The 26,151-nt window shown below is 39.9% G+C and overlaps 1 protein-coding gene across 3 annotated transcripts in view; it reads right to left on the bottom strand.

Annotated features, from left to right (window-relative positions):
* The window catches only part of tead1a (TEA domain family member 1a), a 58,590-nt gene that overhangs the window by 22,189 nt on the left and 10,250 nt on the right, over window positions 1-26,151 (bottom strand). For all 3 annotated transcript variants that reach the window (XM_046850200.1, XM_046850202.1, XM_046850201.1), the window contains exon 3: window positions 12,847-13,100. In XM_046850200.1, the coding sequence (XP_046706156.1) occupies window positions 12,847-13,048 (202 nt within the window). In that variant the 5' untranslated portion in view covers window positions 13,049-13,100. The remainder of the gene's footprint in view (window positions 1-12,846; window positions 13,101-26,151) is intronic.

The following is a 26,151-nucleotide window of genomic DNA, read 5'->3' as shown; positions in this document are numbered from 1 at the left end:
AATAACTTCTTATCCAATTAATTGTAGGAATAATCGGTAGAATACTCGATTACTAAAATAATCAATAGCAACAGCTCTAGTTTCTATTATAATTTTTGTCACAAGACAAAGTTTATGTCTATACAATCTAATAATAAAATAATATTAATGAGTCAAACATGGATAGATTTTTTATTAAAATTATCATGAGCCCAAAACCTTCAACTACTTACAAAAAAAAATCGTGTAAATGAGGTCACGTGTGTTGTAGTGAGTTTTAGTCAGGAGTTTCTTCTATCATTTGTTCCTCTCTAAATGTTCTGCTTGCTGCTGAACTGTATGTTGGTGATAAGTAAATAACGATCAAAACAAGTTTAAAACAGAGCTCGCGCTCGATCCTGATTGGCGGCTTGTGCGTGTTTGACCAGTTACGTTTTTATCCTCATAAATAAAAAGGAACGACTGATTTTGCAAAATGTGGTAAAAAGTACAATATTTTACTTTGAAATGTAGTGAAGTTACAGTAAAAGTCTTCCCAAAATAGAAATTACAGTAACGTGAAAAAAGTACAGATACGTGAAAATGCTACTTAAGTACAGTAACCCGTTTACTTCAATACTGTCCACCACTGGTTCAAAATGAACAACTTTGGATTGGAGTTCTTCAGTGCCATGATGGTATGGTCTAAATAACCTAGAAAGAGACTTTCCTAAAGAAAGTACCAAGCGTCATTTCCAGAAAATCTGATTAACTAGGCTAAATAGTAGCTAACATAACGATCACAAACACCACTAGCTAATCAGACAGATACATTTATACGCACCGTATAAATATCTGCATACGGGGCAACCCCGTCAGAATCACTCTCCTCGTCTGTGAAAATAGCTGAAGTGGCACATTGTTTGTTCATGATGTGGGTTTTTTTTTAATGAGTCACCATATTACACTAAAAATTCCACCTTGCAAAATTCCACACATGGTTAGTTGGGAGTCCTGAAGAAAAGCGAACAGACGCACTTCCTGTTTGTGTCTTTGGACCGCATGCTCGGTGGAAAGATCGCACCAACTTGCTGGAAATCACAGCGGAAAACCCGTAGTGTGTTACAAGACAACTTTATCGAGGGTGTAAAACAGAGGGACGAGTGTAAAGTTTCTAAAACGAGGGGACGGTTATAATAAAAGGCAGATAAGTGAATATTATAAGAGTCGAGAATGAGAATAGTAGTTGAGATTCAGTTAAAAACCCCTAAAAAACCCTGGACGAAAGCGGCGTGTTAACCACAAGGTGCTCCGATTTCGAAGCGTTTCGGCGGTCTGTGAAACCACACATGACCTCATGGCACTTGTGCTGGTGACCCTGGTCATGTACATCCTCGACGTTTTAAAATCTCAAAGAATCTTAGAAAATGATCAGCAATATCTCACAATACAATCCATGTATACCACACGTAAAAACAAAAGTAAAACACGCTATTCAAAGGAATAGAAGACGGACAAACAGTCGACTGTTACGAGTCACTGACACGTAATAAAGACGAGGCTGTCTGAGATATTAGTTTTGATTTGACTCAGCAGCCTGTAGGTAGACGTCCACATCCAGCTGGTGGTGGGCGTGATGGAGGCCAGCAGTCTTGCCACAAATCACCCAGACCTTCTGTTATTACTGTATTGCTGATCAAAAATGCAGACTGCTGCGTGTTTACTTTAAAAAACGTAAACCTGTTGAATCGGTCAATGGAACAGTTCGTACTTTTCCGTTAGCGCCGCATTAGCATTAGTTCTTCTGCAAGAACCTCAAAATAACACTGTCTACCAGAAACACTAATAAGCAATAAGTTTAAAACCTCCTCTCTAATACTGTGTAAATCTCTGTGCCAACAAAGCAGTTTTGCCCCTTAAACCATGTACTCCACAAGACCTCTGGTATTGAGAAACAAAAGTCAACAAATCCTATAAATGATCAGGTGGAGCCTCAATGGCTCAATGACCTGTTTGTCCAGCATGTCCCACACATTCCCAAACAGATTGAGATCTGGGGAATTTGCAGGCCTTGAATTCTTTCTTTATGTATTGTGTGACACATCGTGAAGATTTCGGACCTTCAAAGAGAAGATACGGACCACATGAGGATCCCGAGCCATCTTGAGATGTACCAGCTCCACTTGACTCCCATTTCGGACCTTCAAAGAGAAGATGCTGAAACCGCAAGGAACCCGAGCCATCTAGAGGTTGCGCCAACTCCTGTTGTGTCCCATCTTATGAACATTTCAGAGCTTCAAAGAGAAGACTCTGTGAGGATCCAGAGATGTACAGCGCCAGCTGGATCCCACTTTATAAAAATTGGACTTTGAGGATAAACAACCTTTTAATCAATACTCAAAATAATCTTCTACATATGCTGTTTCTCCATCATTGAACATTTAAAGGCTCTGGCATGAATCTATAATGATCTCAGATGTTGAGCTAACTTCTGAATTGCTCAGAAGCCCCTGGTTCCACAACTCCAATTGACTGTATAAGACTGAAAAAGGACATTTCTCACGGTCCAGGTGTCAACTTAAAGGTTCCCTTTTTGAGTCTGGTTCCTCTCAAGGTTTCTTCCTCATACCATCTCAGGGAGTTTTTCCTTGCCACAGTTGCCATAATCTTGTACATCAGGGATAAATACACATTTATTAAATACATATAATTTTTCAATAATTCTTACATTCTGTAAATCTGCTTTAAGACAATGTCCGTTATGAAAAGCGCTTTAAAAATTTACTTTAAATGAGAACTTCAATTGAAATTAAATATGTTCCTAAAGCCAATCCTGAACAGTGTTTGAAATGACAGTATGCAGGAAGCATAATTCTGCTGAATGAGGCCACGGATTTATTCGAAATCTCATTGCACACAAAGTGGTTGAACGTCATCTGCAACAAAAAGTAGGTAGGTAAAACGTGTAAAAATAACATTCACATGATTACCAGGACCAAGGTTTTCCAGTAGAACATCACCAGAGCATCATACTGCAAGTGCCGACTCAAATTCTTCCCAGGTACCCGATCTCTCCCCCAGGTACCCGACCATCCACATAAAAATGTTCTTAAGATCAAGCCACTCTTATCTAATGCTTCCTGGTCAAATTTAGATGCTTACATGTCCACTATAGAAACTTGGGGAGGTGTAAAAGTTCAGCACAATCTCTCAGACCGTTCTGACCAGCAAACTGTGATTTATTGTGTGTACTGACTCCAACCATCCATTCATGCAGTTACAAGGAAAACTACAGCGGCTTCTTCTGTGGAATCGGACCACACAGACTAGCTTTCTCTCTCCCCACACACACACACATACATCAATGAGCCTCAAAAACCCATGTCCTTGGAAATATTTTGGTAGGAACTAATCACTGCATATCATTCACCCACCCACAAGACCTGAGATTTTGGAGAAACTCTGAACTAATCGTCTAGAGATTTGGCCCCCTATTAAAGTAACTCAGACACCTTATGTCCTTATGATTGCCCATTTTTCCTGCTTCTAACAAATCAACTTTGAGAACAGTTTTTACTTATTTTAAATTTCAGCTAAATTATGTTTCCACACGGATGGTTTTATTTGCCGGATGTGCGCATCATGGCGGATTTTGGTGCTTGATTTGAGACTCATTAATAAAACAAATGTTTAGTGATTTAAAAGGATTTTTTGGTGGAGATTTATTTTTATATCTGAGTAAAGAAAGGATGTCATGAATAAAGGTGTGTTGTGTTGAAAGTTTTCATTTCGCCTTTTTCATATTTATTAATATTTTTGTAGCGAAATGGACAAACAGAAATGCGAGCTGCATTATTTGTGCATTAATGAAATTTTTGGCGTTGAAAGGAATTTGTGTTAACGCATTATTAACGTGTAAATTTTGACAGCCTACATACAAATATATATATATATATATATATATATATATATATATATATATATATATATATAGATTTACATGAAAGAAGGCAGAGAAAAAATGTAAAATTTTACAATTTTCAAGATTGAATGTCGAATTTTTTCATAATCAACTGATTCCTGTTAGTTTGTACCTATAAAATACATTTAATTATGAATCCATGATTTAGTAGAATTGATCGCAAAAATAAATTATATTCTATAATATAATTATAATTATATTCTATATTCTATACTATATTCGCCAATTTTGCAGAAATAAAGCAAAAACATTTTTGAATGATTTTTCCTTTGAATTATTTTTCTTTTCTATATGTATATATAAAAAAATTTTTTTTTCTTTTTTTTTATTATTTTTCTTTTTTTCCCCACACAAAAACCTGTCACCTCCCACATGACCCCATTTCATGCAACACAAAAGAAAGCAAAAGTCAGGCATCCATAAGAACACAAAATATACTGAATATACATAGGGTTTTTTTTTTGTTGTTGTAGTTATGGCTTCGAAAGCCTTCTTTGAAAAGTGAAGACTTCTTCAACTTTAGAGAAACAGTGGTCTCTGGGGCACAATGCGGCGCTCATCAAAAAGCAATTCAACAGGCCTTCTGTAGAGCGCTTACTCCCATTCTGTCCTGCCCAGTGAGACTCCTGCTTTAATTCAGTGTTTCAAAGAACGAAAGAAAAAAAGCATCTATTGCATTTTCCTGGCAGAGGGAAATATCTTTTTTAATCTTAAAATGCCCTATTTGTGTCTGCAGGGAGCAAACGGGAATCAAAGTTGGTTATTTCGGATTTAAAATGTAAATTTTGTATTTAATAAATACAATTAAAAAACAGGAATGTCCAGGAATAATACGCACTCTGTAGAAGACGTGCATGTGGTTTTAATGGTCAGAGGTGCATATATTTTTGGACATAGAGTGAACTTGAGTCATGTCAGGGTTTTAGTTTTCCAGGAGAACTAAAGAAACTCATGATTTTGCCTGTCCTTGATGACAGGGTGTCATGTGGATTATACTACCCAAAGTATTAGTAGACATAACGGTACACGTTTTTTTTACGGTACACGTTTTTGTACGTGCACTGTACTTGGGACCAGAGGTAAATACTTTGTTACTGTACTTAAGTAGATTTTCCTGGTATCAGAATTTTACTTTAATATTTATTTTTTGGACAACTTTTTACTTTCACTCTTTACATTTGTACACAAATATCTGTATTTTCTACTTCTTACATTTTCAAAACAGACTTTAGTTTTCATCTATTTGGTGATCAATATTTTTTCTTCTCACTGCGCCGTTTTCAGCTCGACAACCCGTTTCTTGTCAATCCTCTGCTGGTGTATCGTTTCCTGGCTCTCACCCACCACAGAAGTCGACTAGTTTACAAAGCGAACAATGAACAAGACAGAAGACAAGAAGTAGTCTGTGGTTAACGTGGATGAGACAGAGGGAGTCAGTGATGTGAACATGACTGAGAACAGACACATTCCTGATCACCTGATCATCATCATTCTTCTCTCTGCTTGTGTTCTATATGGTGGATGTTCAGCCTGGATGCATTCGTTAGGTTGAATTGGAAATTCGTTTTTGTATTAATGAAATAATCAAGACTGTCAAAATGCCGTTTTTTTTTATTTTATAAAAAATATAAATAAATATAAAAGTGGCGAAATTAAAAAACTTCAGCGCAACACACGTTTATTCACGACGTCCTTTTTTTACTCTGATCTTTTTTAATCAGTAAACTTTTGTTTTACTGCTGCGGCAAGTCTCAAATCGGCAACAAAACCCGCCATGATGCGCACAATGAACCCTCGGGGGGGGGCGACAAACGCGCCGGAAATGAACTTAAATTACTGTCTTTTGTGATGGTGCAGATACGAGCAATACAACATTCGAATCTTTAAAGGGTCTACTTTTATTCGTATACACTCATAATAATAACAAAACGCTGAGCTGTTGTAAGATAAAGAAAACAGACAGGGGGCGCTCTCTGCCGTCTCTATCATCTCTCTTCACAGACACATAAATAAAACAAAATCTTAGCGAATATTCGCCTCACAGACATAATAAATATATGAATAGAAAGCTCGAAACGTCTTTATTTAAATAAACCTAAATAAACCAATCAAATACAAATATTCTCTGATGATGCAATCCGTATGATTGTAAGAAGAGGAACAGTTTCTCCGGTATCACCTCATTAACCGTCCGTGTGGAAACATAGCAAAGGTCCTGTTTGGTGTCCTGATTATTTATGTAATTTAAAACACTATAATTACTTTAAAACATTTACAAGAATATTTAGTCTTCATGCTCTATGTTGAGTTTGGTTTCATTAATATTAATTAATGCTTGGGACAGAGCACACAGCCCCTGGAGCACAGAGGGTTAAGGGCCTTGCTCAAGGGCCAAAGAGTGGCAGCTTGGAGATTACAGGGCTTGAACCCCCTTTATGTCCAGCTTCAAGAATTCCTCACAATTTCACATATCGAGGGACTGAATGAATGAAGGAAAGCAGGAATAAAGACATTTGTTAAAAGATGCTAAAATTAATAGAACAGTCAAGTAGATTATATCTTTAAAAAAATAAATATTAAATGTAAAACACACACAAACACAATCACACACTTATATACACATCTGTATTACCCAAATGGGGTCTAACAAATGTAAACTATTCAATTTTCCATAAATGAAATTTTATTTAATAATCTGTGCCATTTTAATACAATAAAGAGTGTATTCAAATTAATTAGATTTATTATATTTTATGTTTATATATTTTATTTTTAATTTGAAACCAAGCAGGCACTTTAGTAAAACATTTAAAAAATGTAAACTGTTGATGTTCACAAATGTTAATGATACCAAAGTGCGTTAATAAAAAACGAGATATATATATATATATATAAAATTATATATTACACCCAATCTGTCGCTTTTGCACCACTGATTCCTCCGAACCCCAACTACTGCTCTGGATAGTTGCTCTAGATAAGTCTCCTGTCGTAAATGTAATCATCTCTCATCTTCTCCTGACACGGCTTTTTAGCCGCCATTCCTTACCACGCATCCTCCAAATGTAACCTTTGCTTGCTTTAGTGTTCCTCAAGGTTCTTTGAGTCTACAGCAGCACTTACGATATGCCAAAACACGCACATGTGCTGGTTCCTACACGGCCGTGCTGTCCCACTTTCAACCTGTACTCACGACATCAAATGACATATGAGCTGTAAATCTTTCTTGCTTATCGATTCCAAAGATGCTCCGCTCCGTGGGATTTTTACGTTAGATATTGATGGAACTCTCTCCGCCTCTGAAGTGAAACATCGCTCACCTCCGACCTCCGAGACTCTTATACCTACGTTCAGAATTGATCATCTAGACCGTGATTAAGCCTTACACATCCATCTTGCTGCTAAACGGCAGAGTTTTCATTGGCCTGGAGCTCATTTGCTTGAGGTTGTTAGAAAATAGACTCCAAAAGTGACAGGTCTTTTTTTTTTTTTACTCAGGGCTCATTTCCGTCCTCTGTTTTATTCCATGAATCTCAACAAATAACACAGCGACTGAAAGAATTCACCTGACTCACAATTTGACACTATTTTGTTGTTATCCTGATGAAACCGCACATTTAACGGGACAATAAAACTATATACATTCAAAGAAAAAAAGCTATTTAAATTAGACTGGAATTCTCCAATCTGATTGGCCACTTAATACGATCCTGAGAGAACTCGGATTTTAACTATGTTCCTATCTATAAAATATATTTATATACACACACACACACACATACACACACTCATTTTATATAATTTCTAATTATAATTAATTATAACTAAATAAAATATTTAATAATTATATCTTAAGTTATAATTTGAAAATAAACATCTCGAGAGAAAACGTCACTACGGTTCATTGTTCATAATGACGTCTTCTCCCGAGATGTTTATTTTCAAATTACTGACATTTATGGACGGAGTCTCCAGTATCAGTGCTTTAAAGCATCTTCAGGACAAAGAGGTTTACAGTTGTGCTGTTTAGTTTGTGTAGTTTGAGAGAGAAATAATGGGTATGGTGAGGGAACTGTGTGTGTGTGTGTGTGTGTGTGTGTGTGTGTGTGTGTGTGTTTTCTATTCTGAACAATTTCAGAAATTCCAAAACTATAAATGGATATGAAATACAATTCACAGTACATTTCTGGGAAATTGCTCTGGTATCAGATGTAATTTCTGTAGATTGCTGTTATAGTGAAAACTCATCAGCTTTAGTTCGGTAAAGTGTAAGAGTATTTCCGTGACTGCTGATTCAGAATCAGTTAAGATTTCCCTGGAATCCGGGTTTCATCTCTGACATTTCCAACTGCATCCTGGTGGCTGAATAGACCTCATGGCTGTGGTCTGCATCATGCCCAAGTTTCAACCACAGCCGCAATACAAGTGAACAGAGGGAGCATCTGATCTCCGACCAGCAACCAGAGAGACGGTCGAGGCTCCGCTGAGGGCGGTTCAGTTCTCGAGTGGAAGATTAAATCAGTTCTTTATCAGCCTCGGTAGGAGACTGTCAAATCGAATTAAAGCATGCGCTCGATCTGCCCGGGTTAATCGCTCAGGAAAACAAGGCCGCGCTAGTTTCCGATCGAGAACTGGACAAAAAGGAACGCACTCGTCCTCCGACGTGGGCGGAAAAATCCTCTTGACATATGCAGCAGACTGAAAAACAAAAGGCTGCGTGCAGGTTACAGGAGTAGAGAGTAGATGGGTACTATGTGGGGAAGGAAGAAAGGAAGACTAGAAGGAAGGAAGAAAAGAAAGAAAGAAAGAAAGAAAGAAAGAAAGAAAGAAAGAAAGAAAGAAAGAAAGAAAGAGAAGGAAAATGGATGTAAAATCAATGTAAAGAAAAGAAAGAAAGAAAGAAAGAAAGAAAGAAAGAAAGAAAGAAAGAAAGAAAGAAGATAAAACTCACTGGGAGGAAAGGGAAAGAAAAGAAAGGGATGAAAACTCATACGAAAGAAAGAAAGAAAGAAAGAAAGAAAGAAAGAAAGAAAGAAAGAAAGAAAGAAAGAAATGGAAGAAAATCAATGGAAAGAAAGAAAGAAAGAAAGAAAGAAAATCAATGGAAAGAAAGAAAGAAAGAAAGAAAGAAAGAAAGAGAAAGAAAGAAAGAAAGAAAGAAAGAAAGAAAGAAAGAAAGAAAGAAAGAAAATCAATGGAAAGAAAGAAAGAAAGAAAGAAAGAAAGAAAGAAAGAAAGAAAGAAAGAAAGAAAGAAAGAAAGAAAGAAAGAAAGAAAATCAATGGAAAGAAAGAAAGAAAGAAAGAAAGAAAGAAAGAAAGAAAGAAAGAAAGAAAGAAAATCAAGAAAGAAAGAAAGAAAGAAAGAAAGAAAGAAAGAAAGAAAGAAAGAAAGAAAGAAAGAAAGAAAGAAAGAAAATCAATGGAAAGAAAGAAAGAAAGAAAGAAAGAAAGAAAGAAAGAAAGAAAGAAAGAAAGAAAGAAAGAAAGAAAGAAAGAAAATCAATGGAAAGAAAGAAAGAAAGAAAGAAAGAAAGAAAGAAAGAAAGAAAGAAAGAAAGAAAGAAGAAAGAAAGAAAGAAAGAAAGAAAGAAAGAAAGATTTGTGGCACTTGTGAGTGAAGCGTTTGGTCAATTAGGGTTTCAGGCAGTGAGCAGTGGGAGCAGTGGAAGCTGTGGGAGCAGTGGGAGCTGTGGGAGCAGTGGAAGCTGTGGAAGCTGCGGGCAGTGGGAGCTGGGAGCAGTGGAAGCTGTGGAAGCTGTGGAGCTGTGGGAGCTGTGGGAGCTGTGGGAGCTGTGGAAGCTGTGGGAGCTGTGGGAGCTGTGGAAGCTGTGGAAGCTGTGGGAGCAGTGGGAGCTGTGGAGCTGTGGAGCTGTGGGAGCTGGGAGCAGTGGAGCTGTGGGAGCAGTGGAGCTGTGGGAGCTGTGGAAGCTGTGGGAGCTGTGGAAGCTGTGGGAGCAGTGGGAGCAGTGGGAGCTGTGGAGCAGTGGGAGCAGTGGGAGCTGTGGGAGCTGTGGAAGCTGTGGGAGCTGTGGGAGCAGTGGAAGCTGTGGGAGCAGTGGGAGCAGTGGGACCTGTGGGAGCTGTGGGAGCCGTGGAAGCTGTGGGAGCTGTAGAAGCTGTGGGAGCTGTGGAAGCTGTGGGAGCTGTGGAAGCTGTGGGAGCTGTGGGAGCTGTGGAAGCTGTGGGAGCTGTGGAGCTGTGGAGCTGTGGAGCTGTGGAGCTGTGGGAGCTGTGGAAGCTGTGGGAGCTGTGGAAGCTGTGGAAGCTGTGGGAGCTACAGGGAGCGATAAACTCGGCCCCTCAGGTAACATTGCGATAAGCCTCGCTACAGCAGGGGCCAGACAAAAAAATAAATAAACATTGCATTGTTTTGAAGTAGGAGCCAGTTGCTATAGCGATGGTTGCTAATTATGTGAATTGAGCAGGAAGGGCACTCAGGAGCGAGAGCAGCACTGTGGAGGAGTACAAACACAAACCCGGGCCTTCGCCCAAGACGCAGCACTAAAGGGAACTTTGATATCCTCCAGATTAAGATAAGTGGGGAAAAAACAGAGCTGGACGTTTTCGCTCGCACTTTGTTCCTCGAGCTCAATTCATCAGTGGATCAAAATGCGTTCTTCTTCTTCTTCTTCTTCTTCTTCTACTTCTTCAAGGCTTAAAGCGATCGGATTTGTTTCTCCGTTCTAAAACACATGCCTCAACCAAGCGACGCCTTGATAATTAGCAAACGGCTGGAAACGGATGTGTCGGAAGATGAAAAATGCAACTTTTTCGGAGCTGTGAGTCCTCGGGATATAAACTGTGAACTGCTGTCTTACACCGCAGCTGTTTTCGGCGCTCCGGTGGAATATTTTAAACTCGTGCAAGAACAAAAAAAAAAAAAAAAGGAAGAAAACAGAGAAAAAATAAAGTTCCCTGAAATATAAAATACACATTTCTTTCAATTGGGATAATTCAGGTTTCTTAATAATGCTAGAGTTCACTTCATGAGACATCTGGAAACACTGGGACACCAGTCCTTCACCCGGGAGGCAATAAAATTGGCTTTACTGTAATTGCTAAAAATATGTGTGTGTGTGTGTGTGTGTGTGTGTGTGTGTGTGTGTGTGTGTGTGTGTGTGTGAGAGAGAGAGAGAGAGAGAGAGAGAGAGATCGAGGGGAATAGTAGTATTCCCTCTTTCCATGACATCATACGGGTGGGAACTGAGCAGGAGAGAAGGAAGCGCAGCTGCTGAGAGTCGTACGACCATCTGCTCCTCCTAACTAATGGTTCACGCTCACTTTACACAGCACACACAATACACACACACACACACACACACACACACACACACACACACACACACACACACACCATCCTAGCACACGCTCTAAACACACAGCAGCCTGACAGAGTCACGGCCACTCGAGAGCAGACGCATGCCCAGGCTCCGTGCTGATCTGGCATCAGTTTCCCTTTCATATGCTAAAGAATGCAGTTGTGTGGAAAAAAGATGGGATCTAATCTTCATCAGGAGTCCCTCAGGAGAGGGGATAGAGAGAGAGGGAACAAGAGCGGGGGAGAGAGAGAGGCAACATGTGGGGCTTGGTTTATTAGACATTTTCTATCTCTATCCGTCACAGTCATTCTGATCCTGATCTCTCACTCAATGTCTCCCCCGTCTCTCTCTCTCTCTCTCTCTCTCTCTCTCTCTCTCTCTCAATCATTCACTTTCTCTCTCTGCTTTCTTTAACTTTAACTCTGCTTCAACATTCCTTTTATCCACCATTCCATCTTTCTTTCTTTTCTTGCTTCTTAAATTCTTACACAATTTCTCTGCTTCACTGTCTACACTGTCTCTCTATCCCTCTACATTTCTCTCCCTTTCTTCACCTTTCTCTTTCTTTATCTCTATCCATACACGATTCTCTCATTACCTCGAATCTCTGGTTCCCTCATGCCTTTCTCTCTCATACTCTTTCTTAAGCCTGTAAGAGCAGGAGGTGTGGCCTATGTACCTCTCAGGTCTTATGCGGGGGGAGTGGCCTTTAAATCTGCTAGTCCTTATGTAGGAGGCGTGGCCTCTGTATATAGCAATATTCATGCAGGGGTAGTGGCCTCTGTATCTATCAGTCCTTATGTAGGTGGCATGGCCTTTGTACCTGTCAGTCCTTATGTAGGAGGCGTGGCCTCTGTATATAGCAATATTCATGCAGGGGTAGTGGCCTCTGTACCTATCAGTCCTTATGTAGGAGGCGTGGCCTCTGTATATAGCAATATTCATGCAGGGGTAGTGGCCTCTGTATCTATCAGTCCTTATGTAGGTGGCATGGCCTTTGTACCTGTCAGTCCTTATGTAGGAGGCGTGGCCTCTGTACCTATCAGTCCTTATGTAGGAGGCGTGGCCTCTGTATATAGCAATATTCATGCAGGGGGAGTGGCCTCTGTACCTATCAGTCCTTATGTAGGAGGCGTGGCCTCTGTATATAGCAATATCCATGCAGGAGGAGTGGCCTCTGTACCTATCAGTCCTTATGTAGGAGGCATGGGCTTTGTACCTGTCAGTCCTTATGTAGGAGGCGTGGCCTCGGTATATAGCAATGCTTATGCAGGGGGAGTGGCCTTTGTACAAAGCAGTCCTTATGTAGGAGGCATGGCCTTTGTACAAAGCAGTCCTTATGTAGGAGGTGTGGCCACTGTACCTGTCAATCCTTATGTAGGAGGCATGGCCTCTGTACCAGTCAGCCCCTATGCAAAGGGTGTGGCCACTCAGAGTTTTTTTTTACCCTTTCTTTAACACAGAGAACATTTTCCCCTGTCATGTTTTTCATCTTTGTGAAAAGACCATCAGGTGATCCCCTTTCTGTAGATCTCAAACAGAAAGCCACAAAACACACCAAGAAGGAGGCTATTATTCGACTCACCGTACATCTTCCCTTCATCGGAGAGGATGATCTTGCGGCGGCCGCATGGCGGGTAAATGGCCAGCGCCTCCTGAAAGCTCTGTTCGATGTCGGGGCTCCACACGCCCTCTGCTTCATGGTCTGTGAGCTTTTCGGTTGAATCACTCATCCTTTCCATTTCTTCTCCTCCGCTCTCACTGCCACTCCAGCTGCTCGTGTCCATCGAGACGCCCGGAACCTGCAGCTCAAGTCTGGACAACGACTGACACTCGAACCTGGGAGGAGACACAAAGGACAAAACACCTTAACACCAATTAATCTAAAAAATAAAAACACACACAAAAAAACACAAACAAGGCCTGAACATTCAAGTAATAAGAGTGACATGAGGTAAAAACAAAAGGGTTTGGGTTGGGGAAACTATCAGGAGCAGCAGCACACAGAAGTCCTATCTCAAGCAGAGTAACAATGAAAAACAGGAAAGAGCCCTGACTAAGGGGTGAGACAGATGGAAAGAAGGAACAAGAGAACACAGCGGGATGCGGAGTCTGGATTCATCAGCGTAAAAGCTACTTTTGTCTCTGAAGTAGTGACCTGTAAAAACTCTGATGTGATTAGCAAGTAAGCCTTTTACGTGGACGAGGGACTAGTTGAGTGGTCAAATGTCTAGGAAATGAAATGCCCATGAAATTAGAAACACAAAGTCCAAAGTTCTAAGTTCTAAGTCCAAATACATGTCTATTGTGTGTTCTTCTGGGTTCTGTTTCTGTTTTCAATTTGAAACGTCTGAAAAATGTTTATGTCCCTGTACTGTACATGAGCGAAATGTAAGACGCTTCTACCTGCATCATTTCTGCCTGTCATTTATTTACTTTCTGGCTCTTTGAAATGTCAAGGCAACGATGTTTTTTCGAAAGCCTCCGTTTTCACAGTCCACACTGCGACGCGAAAATGATGTTTTCAAATGTATCCACTTTTTTATTTTATTTTTTCATACGCGTTTTTAAAAAAGCGACGTTTTTGTTGACTGAAAACGCCGTCACAGTGTGGACAGAAGGCCAAAACCGAGAGAAAAATATGTTTTTTAAACCAAAACCTATTAATGTAGACATGGCTATAGTTCTGTCTGTTTTTTTACCTGACTGTGTTCACCTGTTTCATGTTAGTCCATGATTACCACAAACCTTTTGTTTTTGATTGTTGAAAAGTCATATCATGCACTATTTTCGGTGTAGAGTAAAACCCTATTGTACGAGCAAATTTTTTAAGTGCAGAAATAAGCGATCGAATGAGGTCTCGGTACGGATTAAATCACTTTTACATTCATTCTTATGGGGAAAACTAATTCGAACGTACGAGCAAATGGACCTACGAGCAATTTTCATGAACGAATTATGCTCGTCCAACAGGGTTTTACTGTCTCAATGATTTCTAACTGAGTTACCTGAACTTGCTACCTGAATGTGGTCACCTGTTCCTTGTTCATCCTTGAATAAACACACCCTTATGTGCTCTTGTTTGTTGCTAAAGTTTGGTGCATTATTTTTTGCAGTATCAAAGTGTTTCTCAGTTCTACAATTGTCTGGTTTAGAACCTGGCTCCTGTCGCTCATTTCACATTATGGATTATCACTGTAACCCTTGTCTATTACGTGCATGAGTTTCTTACACACTTTCAACTTTCATTTGAAACGATGTCCTTCGTGCTGCCTCGTTCATCAATACACTCATTTTAATGTAAGCGTTGCTCTAAATGAAATCACACTGAGAGATGGAGAGACTCGGACACCTTTGATAGGCCATTAAAAGGGAATGAGAAGACAATGCAAAAGCTAAATGAGGAGTTGCAGTTAATCCAGAACAGCTGCGATCACACTGGAGATCAATTCCACAGTTTGTTCCCCGGTGAGGGAGTGTTGAATCGAAATGGTTTATAATAAATCCTGACATGAATGCGGAGTTGATCCAGGGGACAATCCAACTACATGTTGCTCCACATTTGTGCTGCTGCCTAAACTGGAAAACGTTCAGCAATTTCTCAAAAACAAAAACAAACTGGTCATGTCGGATATTCGTGGTGGAGTCAATTAGACTCCTTGACTACAAATCATAAGCTGATTGGTGGCGCTGCAGATTCTCAACATTTCTTAGTAAATCGTTAGAGGGCACAAACACTTCCCATTTAATGATGGGAATTAAATGATGGCTGGGAATGGACCAATCATAAACAAGAAGAAACAGGGCCTATAGTTTATAAGCAGCACCCTGAAGTTCTTGTATCAGTCGCTTCCTCATTAGTCTGATTAGCCCTTTGTTTCCTTCTGTCTTATATTAGGTCACTTGGTTTGCAAACAGGTAAGAGTGTGTGTGTGTGTGTGTGTGTGTGTGTGTGTGTGTGTGTGTGTGTGTATCTGCATTCCACCACTTAGGCGTTGTGATTGGCACCTTGGGTTAAAGAGCATGTGTCACCCCTGTTAGCTTAAATTAGCTACTTTAAAATACAAATGCTTTTTGACGTTAATTTTATTGGCACTGCCCAATTTCTCTGGCTTCTTTGAGCCTAATTTCCAGGTCATGCTTTAAGTGTTGTGTCTAGTGTGTAGTGTTTAGTCATTCTGTTTGTGCCTCTGAGTAGGGTTGCAAAATTATGAGAATTTTCACTTTTCAACTTGGAATATTTCCAAAATTCCCCAGATGAATTCTGGATTGAAGGTTCCATAAATTTACCAGAAATGTTCCTCCCTATTGTAACCCTACCTCTGAGCACTAAAAGCAGTACGATTACACCACAAATTCTTGTACTATTTTGAATACCATCATTTAGTATCCAAAATTGAATTATTGAATTATTGTTCCTGCAGTCCCCCGGGCTGTATGTCCATGTATGCAGAAGAGGGCAGAGTGCTTTTGTCAGTGTGATATGCAGCTTGTGAAAGCTTGATAAAAACAATTATTGGATTTAAAATATAGTGCACTGCACCGACAAGGTCAAGGAAGGTGAGACGCCAGACAGACAGGGCCAGATTTACACAAAAAGGATTGGGTCACCTACACATAATTATGGTATGTGATTTTGAGCATTGCATTCCACATTCCTAATTTGCTTCTAGAATTCCCTTCACTGGAAAGATGTTCCACTAGATTTTGGAGAGTGTTTATAGATATTTGTGTTCATCAGCCTTAAGGGTGTTATGAAAGGCAGGAACTGATGTAGTGAGGAGACCTGGTGTGCAGTCATCGTTCAAATTCATCCTAAAGGTGTTCAGTAGGGATGAGATCAGGTCTCTATTTCAGACCACTCAAGATCTTCCTCTACAAAGCATGTAAACCAGATCTTCAAGGAGCTCACTTTGTGCACAGGGGTATCGCCATGCTGGAACAGGTTTTGGGAATGCAGAATCTTATTACAGCGCATGTACGATTGAGTGAATCCAGTTTTGTGGTAACAGTTTGGATCCACATGTAGCAGGAAAGGTCGGGTGACCCAATACTTTTGACAATATAGTGTATATAAACCCAGAAAAGATGAAATACTCAATAGCTTGGTTTGATTAGGCAGTGTTATTGTGGTGTTATACAATCAGTACTCTTGCACACCCTCATCAGCAGGGCAGGAGGAAACAGCTGCCTCTTATGGCACTTTATTAATTGCAGTTTTATGATATTCACGCAAATAATCATGGGCACTAGGGATTGCATTGGATTTTTTTATATGTAAGGAGTAAAATTTAAGGTGATGATGTACTACAACTTTGAATAAGATCTGGAGATACAGTAATACCGCAAGAACAGCGACCCTCGATTTGGATTTGCAGGAAGGAACAGTCTGTGCTGGAGTTGTGAGAGTGTATAGAAAGAGAGAAAGAGAGAGAGAGAGAGAGAGAGAGAGAGAGAGAGAGATGAGATTCACTGTTTAATCCGCTGTGCCTAATGTATGAGTTTCACCTCCCGATGTTCAATAAACCAAACGTTGTGATCTCACGAGCTCTTGTCGGTGTCTTTAGTGCTGATAAATCGATCTTTAGAACAAAGCCAAGAAGCCACGAACACGCGCGGGGTAAAACCACGGCCTCGGTTATGGAGATGCGCATCCCCCTAATGGGTACATCCTTATTCCCAACACTCTTGGCTTCTGCACCTCATTGTGCCTTGCCGGGGATTATAATCCGCACTCTACAAATTGATGATTTTGACAATAATGAAATGAGAGAAAAAAAAAAACCTGTGTTTAAAAACATTACAATATGACATTTCATTACATTTATTGTTTATTGCAGTCTAACAGATGAGGCATTGCCTCACATACCGCTCCTGACTGCACCCGAGTCACGATGTGCAAAGTAGCATATAGTGAACCAGAGGCCACTGGAGTTTTCATCAAATCGTATGCTGGAGATATAATCCTCTATGTCGTACATATGTATAGTGTAGAATGTTTGTTCGGTCAAAATATAACAAAACAGACTAATGACGATGACTGGGAAACTTCTGCACGAATTCCACATGGTAATAAACCTTGACATTTACACACATCCTGTTTGAAAAGATGTTTCTCTTCAGAACGTCGAGCTGGAGATCAAATGACGAGCCAAAATGAGTGAAAGTATAAACAGATGCGGCAAAAAGCACCGACACACACCTTCAACATGCTTCAATATGGATAGGAAAAAAAGAGGAGAAAAAAAATGATAGCACAATCAATTAAAAATAATGAGGCATTTAGGTTTAGACTGAACTTCTGGCACAAATATGTGCAGGGAAATGACCAGGGGAAGCGGCAGAGCTTTTTTGAAGATCTCCATGTGTTTCCTGTTGGGCATCGTGTGTGTGTGTGTGTGTGTGGGCCAGATTGGTCTTTGGTGTGCTGATTGCTTACTGTAGAGAACGCACTCATGAGCAAGCAGGAAAACACGAGCATGGTCCAAACCACTGAGCTGAAGTGCGCATCATCATCCTGACGAGAAGATGAACTCAGAAGATAATCACTTCCAGCTCACTGCATTTTTTTTCTCTCCGTCTTATTCTTTGAGTGTGTGTGTGTGTGTGTGTGTGTGTGTGGGTTCGTTCGGGTGGCTTTTGGCCAGAACCCCCTAAAGTGATGGAGATTTTCAGCAGATGTGAAAGAAATGATCCAGATGCTTTGAAACAAAAGAAAATGTCTTTTTCGAACAAAAAACGTTCCAGCGTGGATGGAAGCGTGCCGTTCCGGGGTGTTTATAAACCGACGAGGTGCTGCGCCGTCACCACGTCTCTCCCTTGACGCTTTATACAGCGGTGATGCCTTCGACACCATGAACACCGTACCCTGATTATCAGCTTACTGCTATTGCTGGACCAGTAAAGCTTAAAACTAGCTTAAAAAAAGGTCTAATATGTAGCAATATTTCACCAAAAACAAGTAATAATTGCATTAAGACTTTGTATAACATATTCCACAACCTAAAAATCCATTAAGTTTCTGAGCAAATTGAAAACTATGAGGATGCATTTGGACTGTAATAAATATTAACTAATGCAACAGTTGATCACGACTGCAATTTGCGCAAACAGTTCAGCATTTAAGCGGTTCCTCTCAAGGTTTCTTCCTCATGCCATCCCAAGGGGGTGATACAGAATTCATATTTTATCACCTCTATCTCTGTGAAGCTGCTTTTGGACAGTGTGCTATAAAAAGTGCTATAAAAATCAAGTTGAATTGAATTAAACAGAATGGTGTATAGAAGAAAGCATAAGGTTCTGAATAAGGACAGAAAACTGACAAAAGTGTTGGGACACCAGACGTTTCCAGCTATATGTGGTTCTTTCCTACAAAATAGGAGGCACACAATTTATAGGACTTCTTTAGATGAAATTTTCAGCATGACAATGCCATCTCCATGAAGATATGTTTGGAGTGAAAGATATTGAGAAACCAGCTTTAAAGCTCTGCAACCGCTACTGGACACCTTTAGGCTGAATGTGAACACTGACTGCACCCAAGGCCTCCTCACCTCACCTACATCAGTACCTGACTTTACTAACAACCCTGTGGCTGGATGAGCTGCACACTTTATAATCTAGTGGAACATCTGGGTAGTAGATGATACGACAAAACTGTTCTACCAAAAGACTGGAAGGCATTCCTTTTTTTCACGTGATACACACCATGATATACAGGGTTGACAAATTTCCAGGAAAATCGAATGTTCGAAAATTGCATTGTGAAATAACTGACCCTGATTTTGATGGTGTATCACGGTGTCCAGTCGAACACCATTGAAGGCCACTGTCGCCTTTCTCCCATTGTTAGATTGGAAGTTAAAAAGTGTTCCTCGCTTGAAAGTGTGATGAAGTCAACCCCAAATCTACGTCTGCACCGTAGCCGTTTTTAAACACCCTTCGATTTAAGCCTTGAGGGGCACCAGACACCTTACCATTCACACTAGATGTGTGCAGAACAGCTGAGAAGGATCTCTTTCGGCCGCCGAGGAAAGTACCGGAGACTACGAGTGCTTGTCCGGATTAATATAATAAACATGTTTTGCAAGAAAAACAGCTGTAACCGAGAAGCTGTTAGAAGAGGTGTGTTATTTTAACTGCTGTGGATTCCGATGATTAAAGAGAGGCCTACGGTGACGGCTTAATCTAGACGAGACAGCTGTAAATACGCTCTGTAATTTAGCGCCGCTCGCACTTCAAACGGCGAAAAGATGCCGAGAAGACGGACAATCAGGACAATGAGGAAATAAAAAGGAAGTATAGGGAAATACAGAAAAAGCTGATCAATGATACAGTAAGTAAGTGAGCCAGTTTTATCTTCTAATGAAATAATGCTTCATCAGACTGTTCCAGGAACCAAGAAACCCATCGAGATGTCTTTCACAATGGGACAAACTGACGTGACTTGGAATTTCCTGCAAACAAATGGCACTAAAAGTGTCCGACAGCAAATCCCCATCGTTTTGGTGACGAGTCCAAACGTGTAAGTGTGTATAATTCTCAGCTCAGGCGTCCGACACACACTCGGCTGCTCTCCTGCTGCTGGATGAAGCCAGGACGTGGAGTCGGGTGACTGTTTTGTGTGTGTGTGTGGTGAAAAGCGGTGTGTGGACGGAGAAGCAGATGGAGGACAGAGATTAGTCATGCAGCAGCGAGCTGTTCTCACACTCGCTTTTCACTCCAGCTTCCAGGACGTGGGTTTTTGGCCGAGTGAGGGCGATTCGGCCCAAATGGGGAGACGTGTGGACACCCCGGGCAGCTGCTCCACTCCCTCCGGCCACTGCTGGGCTGTGTGTGGTGTGTGTGTGTGTGTGTGTGTGTGTGTGTGGAGCTTAAGGCTAGTGCCAAGTGGTTGTGATTAAATGTAATGTTATGCATTTATGCAGCGTGTGTTGAGACGGTGCGTGCGGCTGCGTCACGCTGTCACCATCTCTCCCTGTCCGAGTGTCACACTGCGTTTACATTCAACCACTTAGGAACAGGAAAGGAACCAAGAGAGAGAGAGAGAGAGAGAGAGAGAGAGAGAGAGAGAGATACATTTCTATCGTGTTCACTCCTCTACAATATGCTTTCACTTGGGACTTTTAACATTGTGCAACCGTCACAACATGCAAAAAACCCCAAATACATCCACTATATAGACAAAGGTTTGTGTACACCTGAGCATATGATTCCTATGAGCTTCTTCTTGAACATCACATTCCAAATTTAGTCCCTTGTAGAAGATCCTCCACTCTTCTGGGAAGATGTTCCACTAGATTTTGTGGTGCTCATTCAGTCACAAGGGTGTTAATTCAGGTACTGATGTGGGTGACGTGAGGAGGCCTGGGGTGCAGTCAGAGGGTTTCCGCAGGTTTCACAAAATCAAATGTAAGACTTGTTTTAAGATCGTTTCAAGAAGTATGAGTTTTAAGACATATATCAAAAACACACAAATATGTTGTGAGCAACTGGCCTTATCCAAGCCCTACATTATTTTTTTTAAGCAAATTATTGCTGAACTTGCACTTCACCATAGCTGAGGAATAAAATCCGTTTTACGTCTGTGGTACAAATCGGGAGAGATTCATGCTAATAACAGAAAGCTGATTGGCTGTTGCATGTTGGCATAACCCAATTGGGTTGCTCTATTAGATTTTACAGTTTAAGGCTCTGGGTTCCCGATCAGAAGGTCACTGGTTCAAGCTGCCACTGTTGGGTCCTTAAGCAAGACCCTTAAACCTGTCTGCTTCAGGGGGCTGCATCATGGCTTCCCCCTGCACTCTTACCCCAGCTTCCTACAACCTCAGATATGTGAAGAAAGAATTTCCCTGTGCTGTAATGTATAACTGATAAAATAAAGACCCCAGGCTTCTTCACCTCACCTACATCAGTACCTGACTTTACTAACACCCTTGTGGTTGAATGAAAACAAATCTCCGCAAACACACTCCGCAAATCTAGTGGAACATCTTCCCAGAAGAGTGGAGGTTATTATGACAGCAAATGTGGAACTAAATGTTTAAAAAGAACATCGGAATCTTTTGGTCAAACTTTTGTCCGTATGCTAGAACTAATGTGTCAATGAGGACGCAGTCAGCAGCCTGCGTTACACGCTGCATGCTCAGACCTGCGAGGAAGAAAAGAAAGACGGACGTGTAATTACACCGCACGTCTCTCCCTGTCTCCCGCTCTGAAATAAACATGTTAATCCCGTTGCGCGTGTACTCGCTACAGCGTCAGGAGCGTTTCACTCCTCAGCATGAATATTCGATTACGCGGTGCTGCGCCGCATTAGCAGGAGAACATCCCGAGCCGGCCGGATCGGCACCGTGCTGCGCTCCGTACGCCGGACAAGCACAGAGTCTCTCCATCACACTTCATTACCAAATTAGATTGTAATCGAGCGCCCGAGCTCTTTGTCCATGCATTAGCCGCAATCTTCTATTAAGGTAATTCAACAACAAACGGCGCAGGTTTCAGCTTGACCTCGCACCGCTGCGGCTTTCGTCAGCCATGACTGAGGCGGTGTGTTTACGCCATTCAGATCATTGAGTAAACAATTCGTCCTGAATATTTTTACAACATAAGGATTTCTCCAAATTTACGACTTTTCTATCAGACACCAGGGGTGTAGCGGTACACGTAATTAACCGATGCACATGTGTACCAAATGCAATCCTTGTTTTACGTCTGGAATCCAGTTAAAATCCGAGTTCCCTCACAAACATATTAAGTGGTTTAGGCTCCGCCTTGCACTTTTAGCGCAGTGTCACTGTGATTTTTGTGGAATGGATGTTGTTCTGCACCTATTTTTTTATTTTGATGTATGTATGTTAAATTGGATTGAGGTCGAATGTTTATTTACAATGTTGACTGGATCTAAAATTTATATAAGAAAAAAAGTTATTTTATTTTGGAAAAAAAAAGGTGAATAATAGACACATTTTCATGCTAAATCTTTTAATATTAATTCTAAAAGTTCTATATGTACACCTTTGTAAATTTGGCAAAATGTTTGCCCAATATCTATCGCTTCAAAGCTGATTTAAAAGCTTATTTTGAAATGTTTACAAGATATATATATACCAGTGCTGTTATCTTCTCCCTTTCATTCCTTCCTTCCTTCCTTCCTTCCTTCCTTCCTTCCTTCCTTCCATCTTTCCTTCTATCTTTCTTTACTTTTCTTAATATAATATGAATATTATGATTCTAATATTTCATTAAGGTTTGACTGTTCAATGTTCAAGTACACCAAAAAAAATTAATAAATCTTATAATTTGTACTGCGCATTTGCAAAATCCCTGCCACCTAAAAAATGTCTCCCAAAGTAGAAATCCTGACAATTTTGCATATCAAAAAAGTGAACATAAAAAATAAAAAGTGATTTATTTATTTCTAAATAAATAAATCGAATGTCCTGTGTTTTTCTTAAAATGTAGACATTTGTTAAAGTATGCTGAAATTACAGTTAAGTAGAACATGTCTTGAGAAAATGTTATATTAAATGTAAAAAAAAAAAAAAAAAAACATTTACATATATATACATCTGTATTACCCAAATGTGGTTTGAAAAAACGTCAAATGTATAATCAAATTCTTCCGTAAAAATGTATTTTATTTCATCAAATTAATTTGCGCTATTATTATTATTATTATTGCATTCATTTTATTAATTTTATTAATTTTTTTTATATATATTGTTTACCAAGAAGGCATTGTATTTAAAATTGTTATAAAAAATGTAAACTGTTTATGTTCACAGATGTTAATAACAAACAACGTTAATAAAAAAAAAAAAACTATAGGCAATTTTACGTTTTGCATTTCTTTCCCCTAACTGTTCTGAAATTAAACCGAGCCGCGACATAAAAACCGAGGTACGTACCGAACAGTTACACATCGATATTAGCTAAAATCATGATTCAATTCAATTCTTAATTAAAATAAAAAAATTTGTACCAAAAAAAACATTTTTTTAACTTTAATCTTTGCCAATTGCAAAATGAGGCATTTTTTTGTGTGTATAAAGATGAATTAATAATAAATAGCTATGATGGTGTAAAACTGTAACCAACACACCGACAACAGACAGCATTGTATTACGCCACAATAAGGAATCGGCCTGTGTGCTAATACAATACAGTCTGTGCGAACAGCCTGAAACGGTTTTTTATTATCTTTTTTTTTTAAATAAACCCCTGTCTACCTATTATTTAATGCGCCCGTACCACAGATACGATGCGCTCGTGCTCAGCGCTATTAGTCTCACTGTTAGACTATCATCAGGAAGCAAGTTCAATTAACGATGACCTGAGATCCCTTTTAAGCCTTTCGCTTTTCTGTCGGCACGGCGCTCTTTACCGTGTCACGCCGGCATTTTCCTGCGTGACACCATCTTCTTTCATCTGTCAAGACCGTGTTGTAAAAAGATTTGTTTAAATTATGCGAGTAAATAGATCTTAATAGATGAGGAAAGATCGTAAAAGAGTCTGGAGTTTCGCTAGATGAGTCGATAAAACTGCTTTCTAACCTGTTTTTCAGAAATTTTCCACCACAGAGCTTTAGATTGTGTATATATATATATATATATATATATATATATATATATATATATATATATATATATATATATATATATTTCTACATAGACAATTTACTCATTTGCCATTATTTGCACTTCTGGTTGATGGTAAATTGCATTTCATTGTTGTGTACCTCTATCTATCCATCCATCTATCTATCCATCCATCCATCTATCCCTTACAGGTATCTATCCATCCGTCCATCCATCCATCCATCCATCCATCCATCCAACCATCCATCCATCTATCCATCCACCCATTTTATCTATCTATCTATCTATCTATCTATCTATCTATCTATCTATCTATCTATCTATCTATCTATCTATCTATCTATCTATCTATCTATCCCTCACAGATATCCATCCATCCATCCATCCATCCACCCATCTATCTATCTATCTATCTATCTATCTATCTATCTATCTATCTATCTATCTATCTATCTATCTATCTATCTATCTATCTATCTATCTATCTATCTATCTATCCCTTACAGGTATCCATCCATCCATCCATCCATCCATCATCCATCCATCCATCCACCCATTTTATCTATCTATCTATCTATCTATCTATCTATCTATCTATCTATCTCTATCTATCTATCTATCTATCTATCTATCTATCTATCTATCTATCCCTCACAGGTATCCATACATCCATCCATCCACCCATTCTATCTATCTATCTATCTATCTATCTATCTATCTATCTATCTATCTATCTATCTATCTATCTATCTATCTATCTATCTATCTATCTATCTATCTATCCATTCATCCATCCATCTATCCATCCAACTTCGCTTTTCCTCTACCTCAGTCACTTCACATCAAGCTCTGCATTATACACTATACAGAAAGGGCACAATGACAGCTCCATGAACATATGGGTTGGAGTGGAAGATCTCCTGCTATAGAGCTTAAACATGATTGTGAACACTGACTGCACCCCAGACCTCCTCATGAATGAGCACAAATCTCCACACAATCTAGTAGAACATCAGAAGAGTGGAGGTTATTACAACAGCAAATGTGGACAAAATATGGAATGGGATGTTCATAAAGAAGCACATACCAATCTTATGATCCACAAACACCTGCCAACGGAATTCAACTAGCAATCTCCTGATGACTAGAGAGTGTGTTTCTATTCATCTTTATACTTTAAAACAGTGCAAAACTAACACATGAATTAAACTGCGCCCAGTCTGCATCATCAACGTTAGGAAGAGTTACCACAATTCACTTTTTCTCAGAAAATCAAAATGTATCACAATATCGATTTATCTCGTCATATCGTTCGGCTGTAGCACTGAATCAGTCTCCTAATAATAATGCTCTCACAACAATTTAAGAGTTCTTGATTCTCATGCCATTTGACTTTTATAGAAGTAAAAATTCACGTCCTACATTTCCAAAATACAAACAAACAAACAACAACAAAAAATCAGCCTCGAACAAAATACACGTTCCTCTTCTTCCTTTTTCACCCCAAACACTGATTTTACGGCTTTCCGAAGTCTTCCTGTGACCATAGACACGATCCGGGCCGCTTTCATTTCACTGAGTGTGGTGTGACGGTGCCAGAGCCCCAACACAAAGTGCACTTCCTAAGCATTGTACACACACAATCCTGGAGTAAAGCCACTTCCCCTGCTCTATTGTCAAGCCGGTGTATCCCACGAGCGCCGTAGCCGTGTTTTGCCGAGTCAGAGCTGGCTATTATCTGAAAGAGTTCTGCTCAGCCTGCGCGCTCTTAAAATCCCTCCTCCAGGAAACGAAGGGGGACGCTTACAAATAAACGAGGCCTCCGAAACGGCGGTGCGGTCGAGGACTTGCTCATAACCATCTCTGAGCAAGCAGATTGATCGGCTGGATGATGGACCAGTATGGTGATATACTGCGATGTTCGATTCATATTGCGATATTCAGAGAGTGAAAATATGAATGAGGGTCATGTACAGAGACCTCGTAATCAGGTGGTTCAAATGAAACAACTACGTCTTCTTTCGAATCATCCGTGTTCATAACACCCTGTTCTCTACATTCTGTTCAATCATCCTGCATATAATTCATTCTATATTTACATATTCTGAACCCATGACTTTCTGATCAGAAGTCCAACATCTTAACCACTGAGCTCCCACTTCCCACTATATCCTAGATCAGGGTGCCAAATCTTTTTCACAAAGGGCCAGTGTGGGTGCAGGTTTTAATGCCAATCAAACAGGTGGAATCTCAAATCTCAATGTATATCATCTGTATCTACAATTGATATA

Source organism: Silurus meridionalis, chromosome 5 (assembly GCF_014805685.1).
Source record: "Silurus meridionalis isolate SWU-2019-XX chromosome 5, ASM1480568v1, whole genome shotgun sequence".
Classification (NCBI taxonomy): Eukaryota; Metazoa; Chordata; class Actinopteri; order Siluriformes; family Siluridae; genus Silurus; species Silurus meridionalis.
The sequence above is the reverse complement of the archived record's forward strand: the minus strand, read 5'-3'. Positions and strand labels throughout refer to the sequence as shown.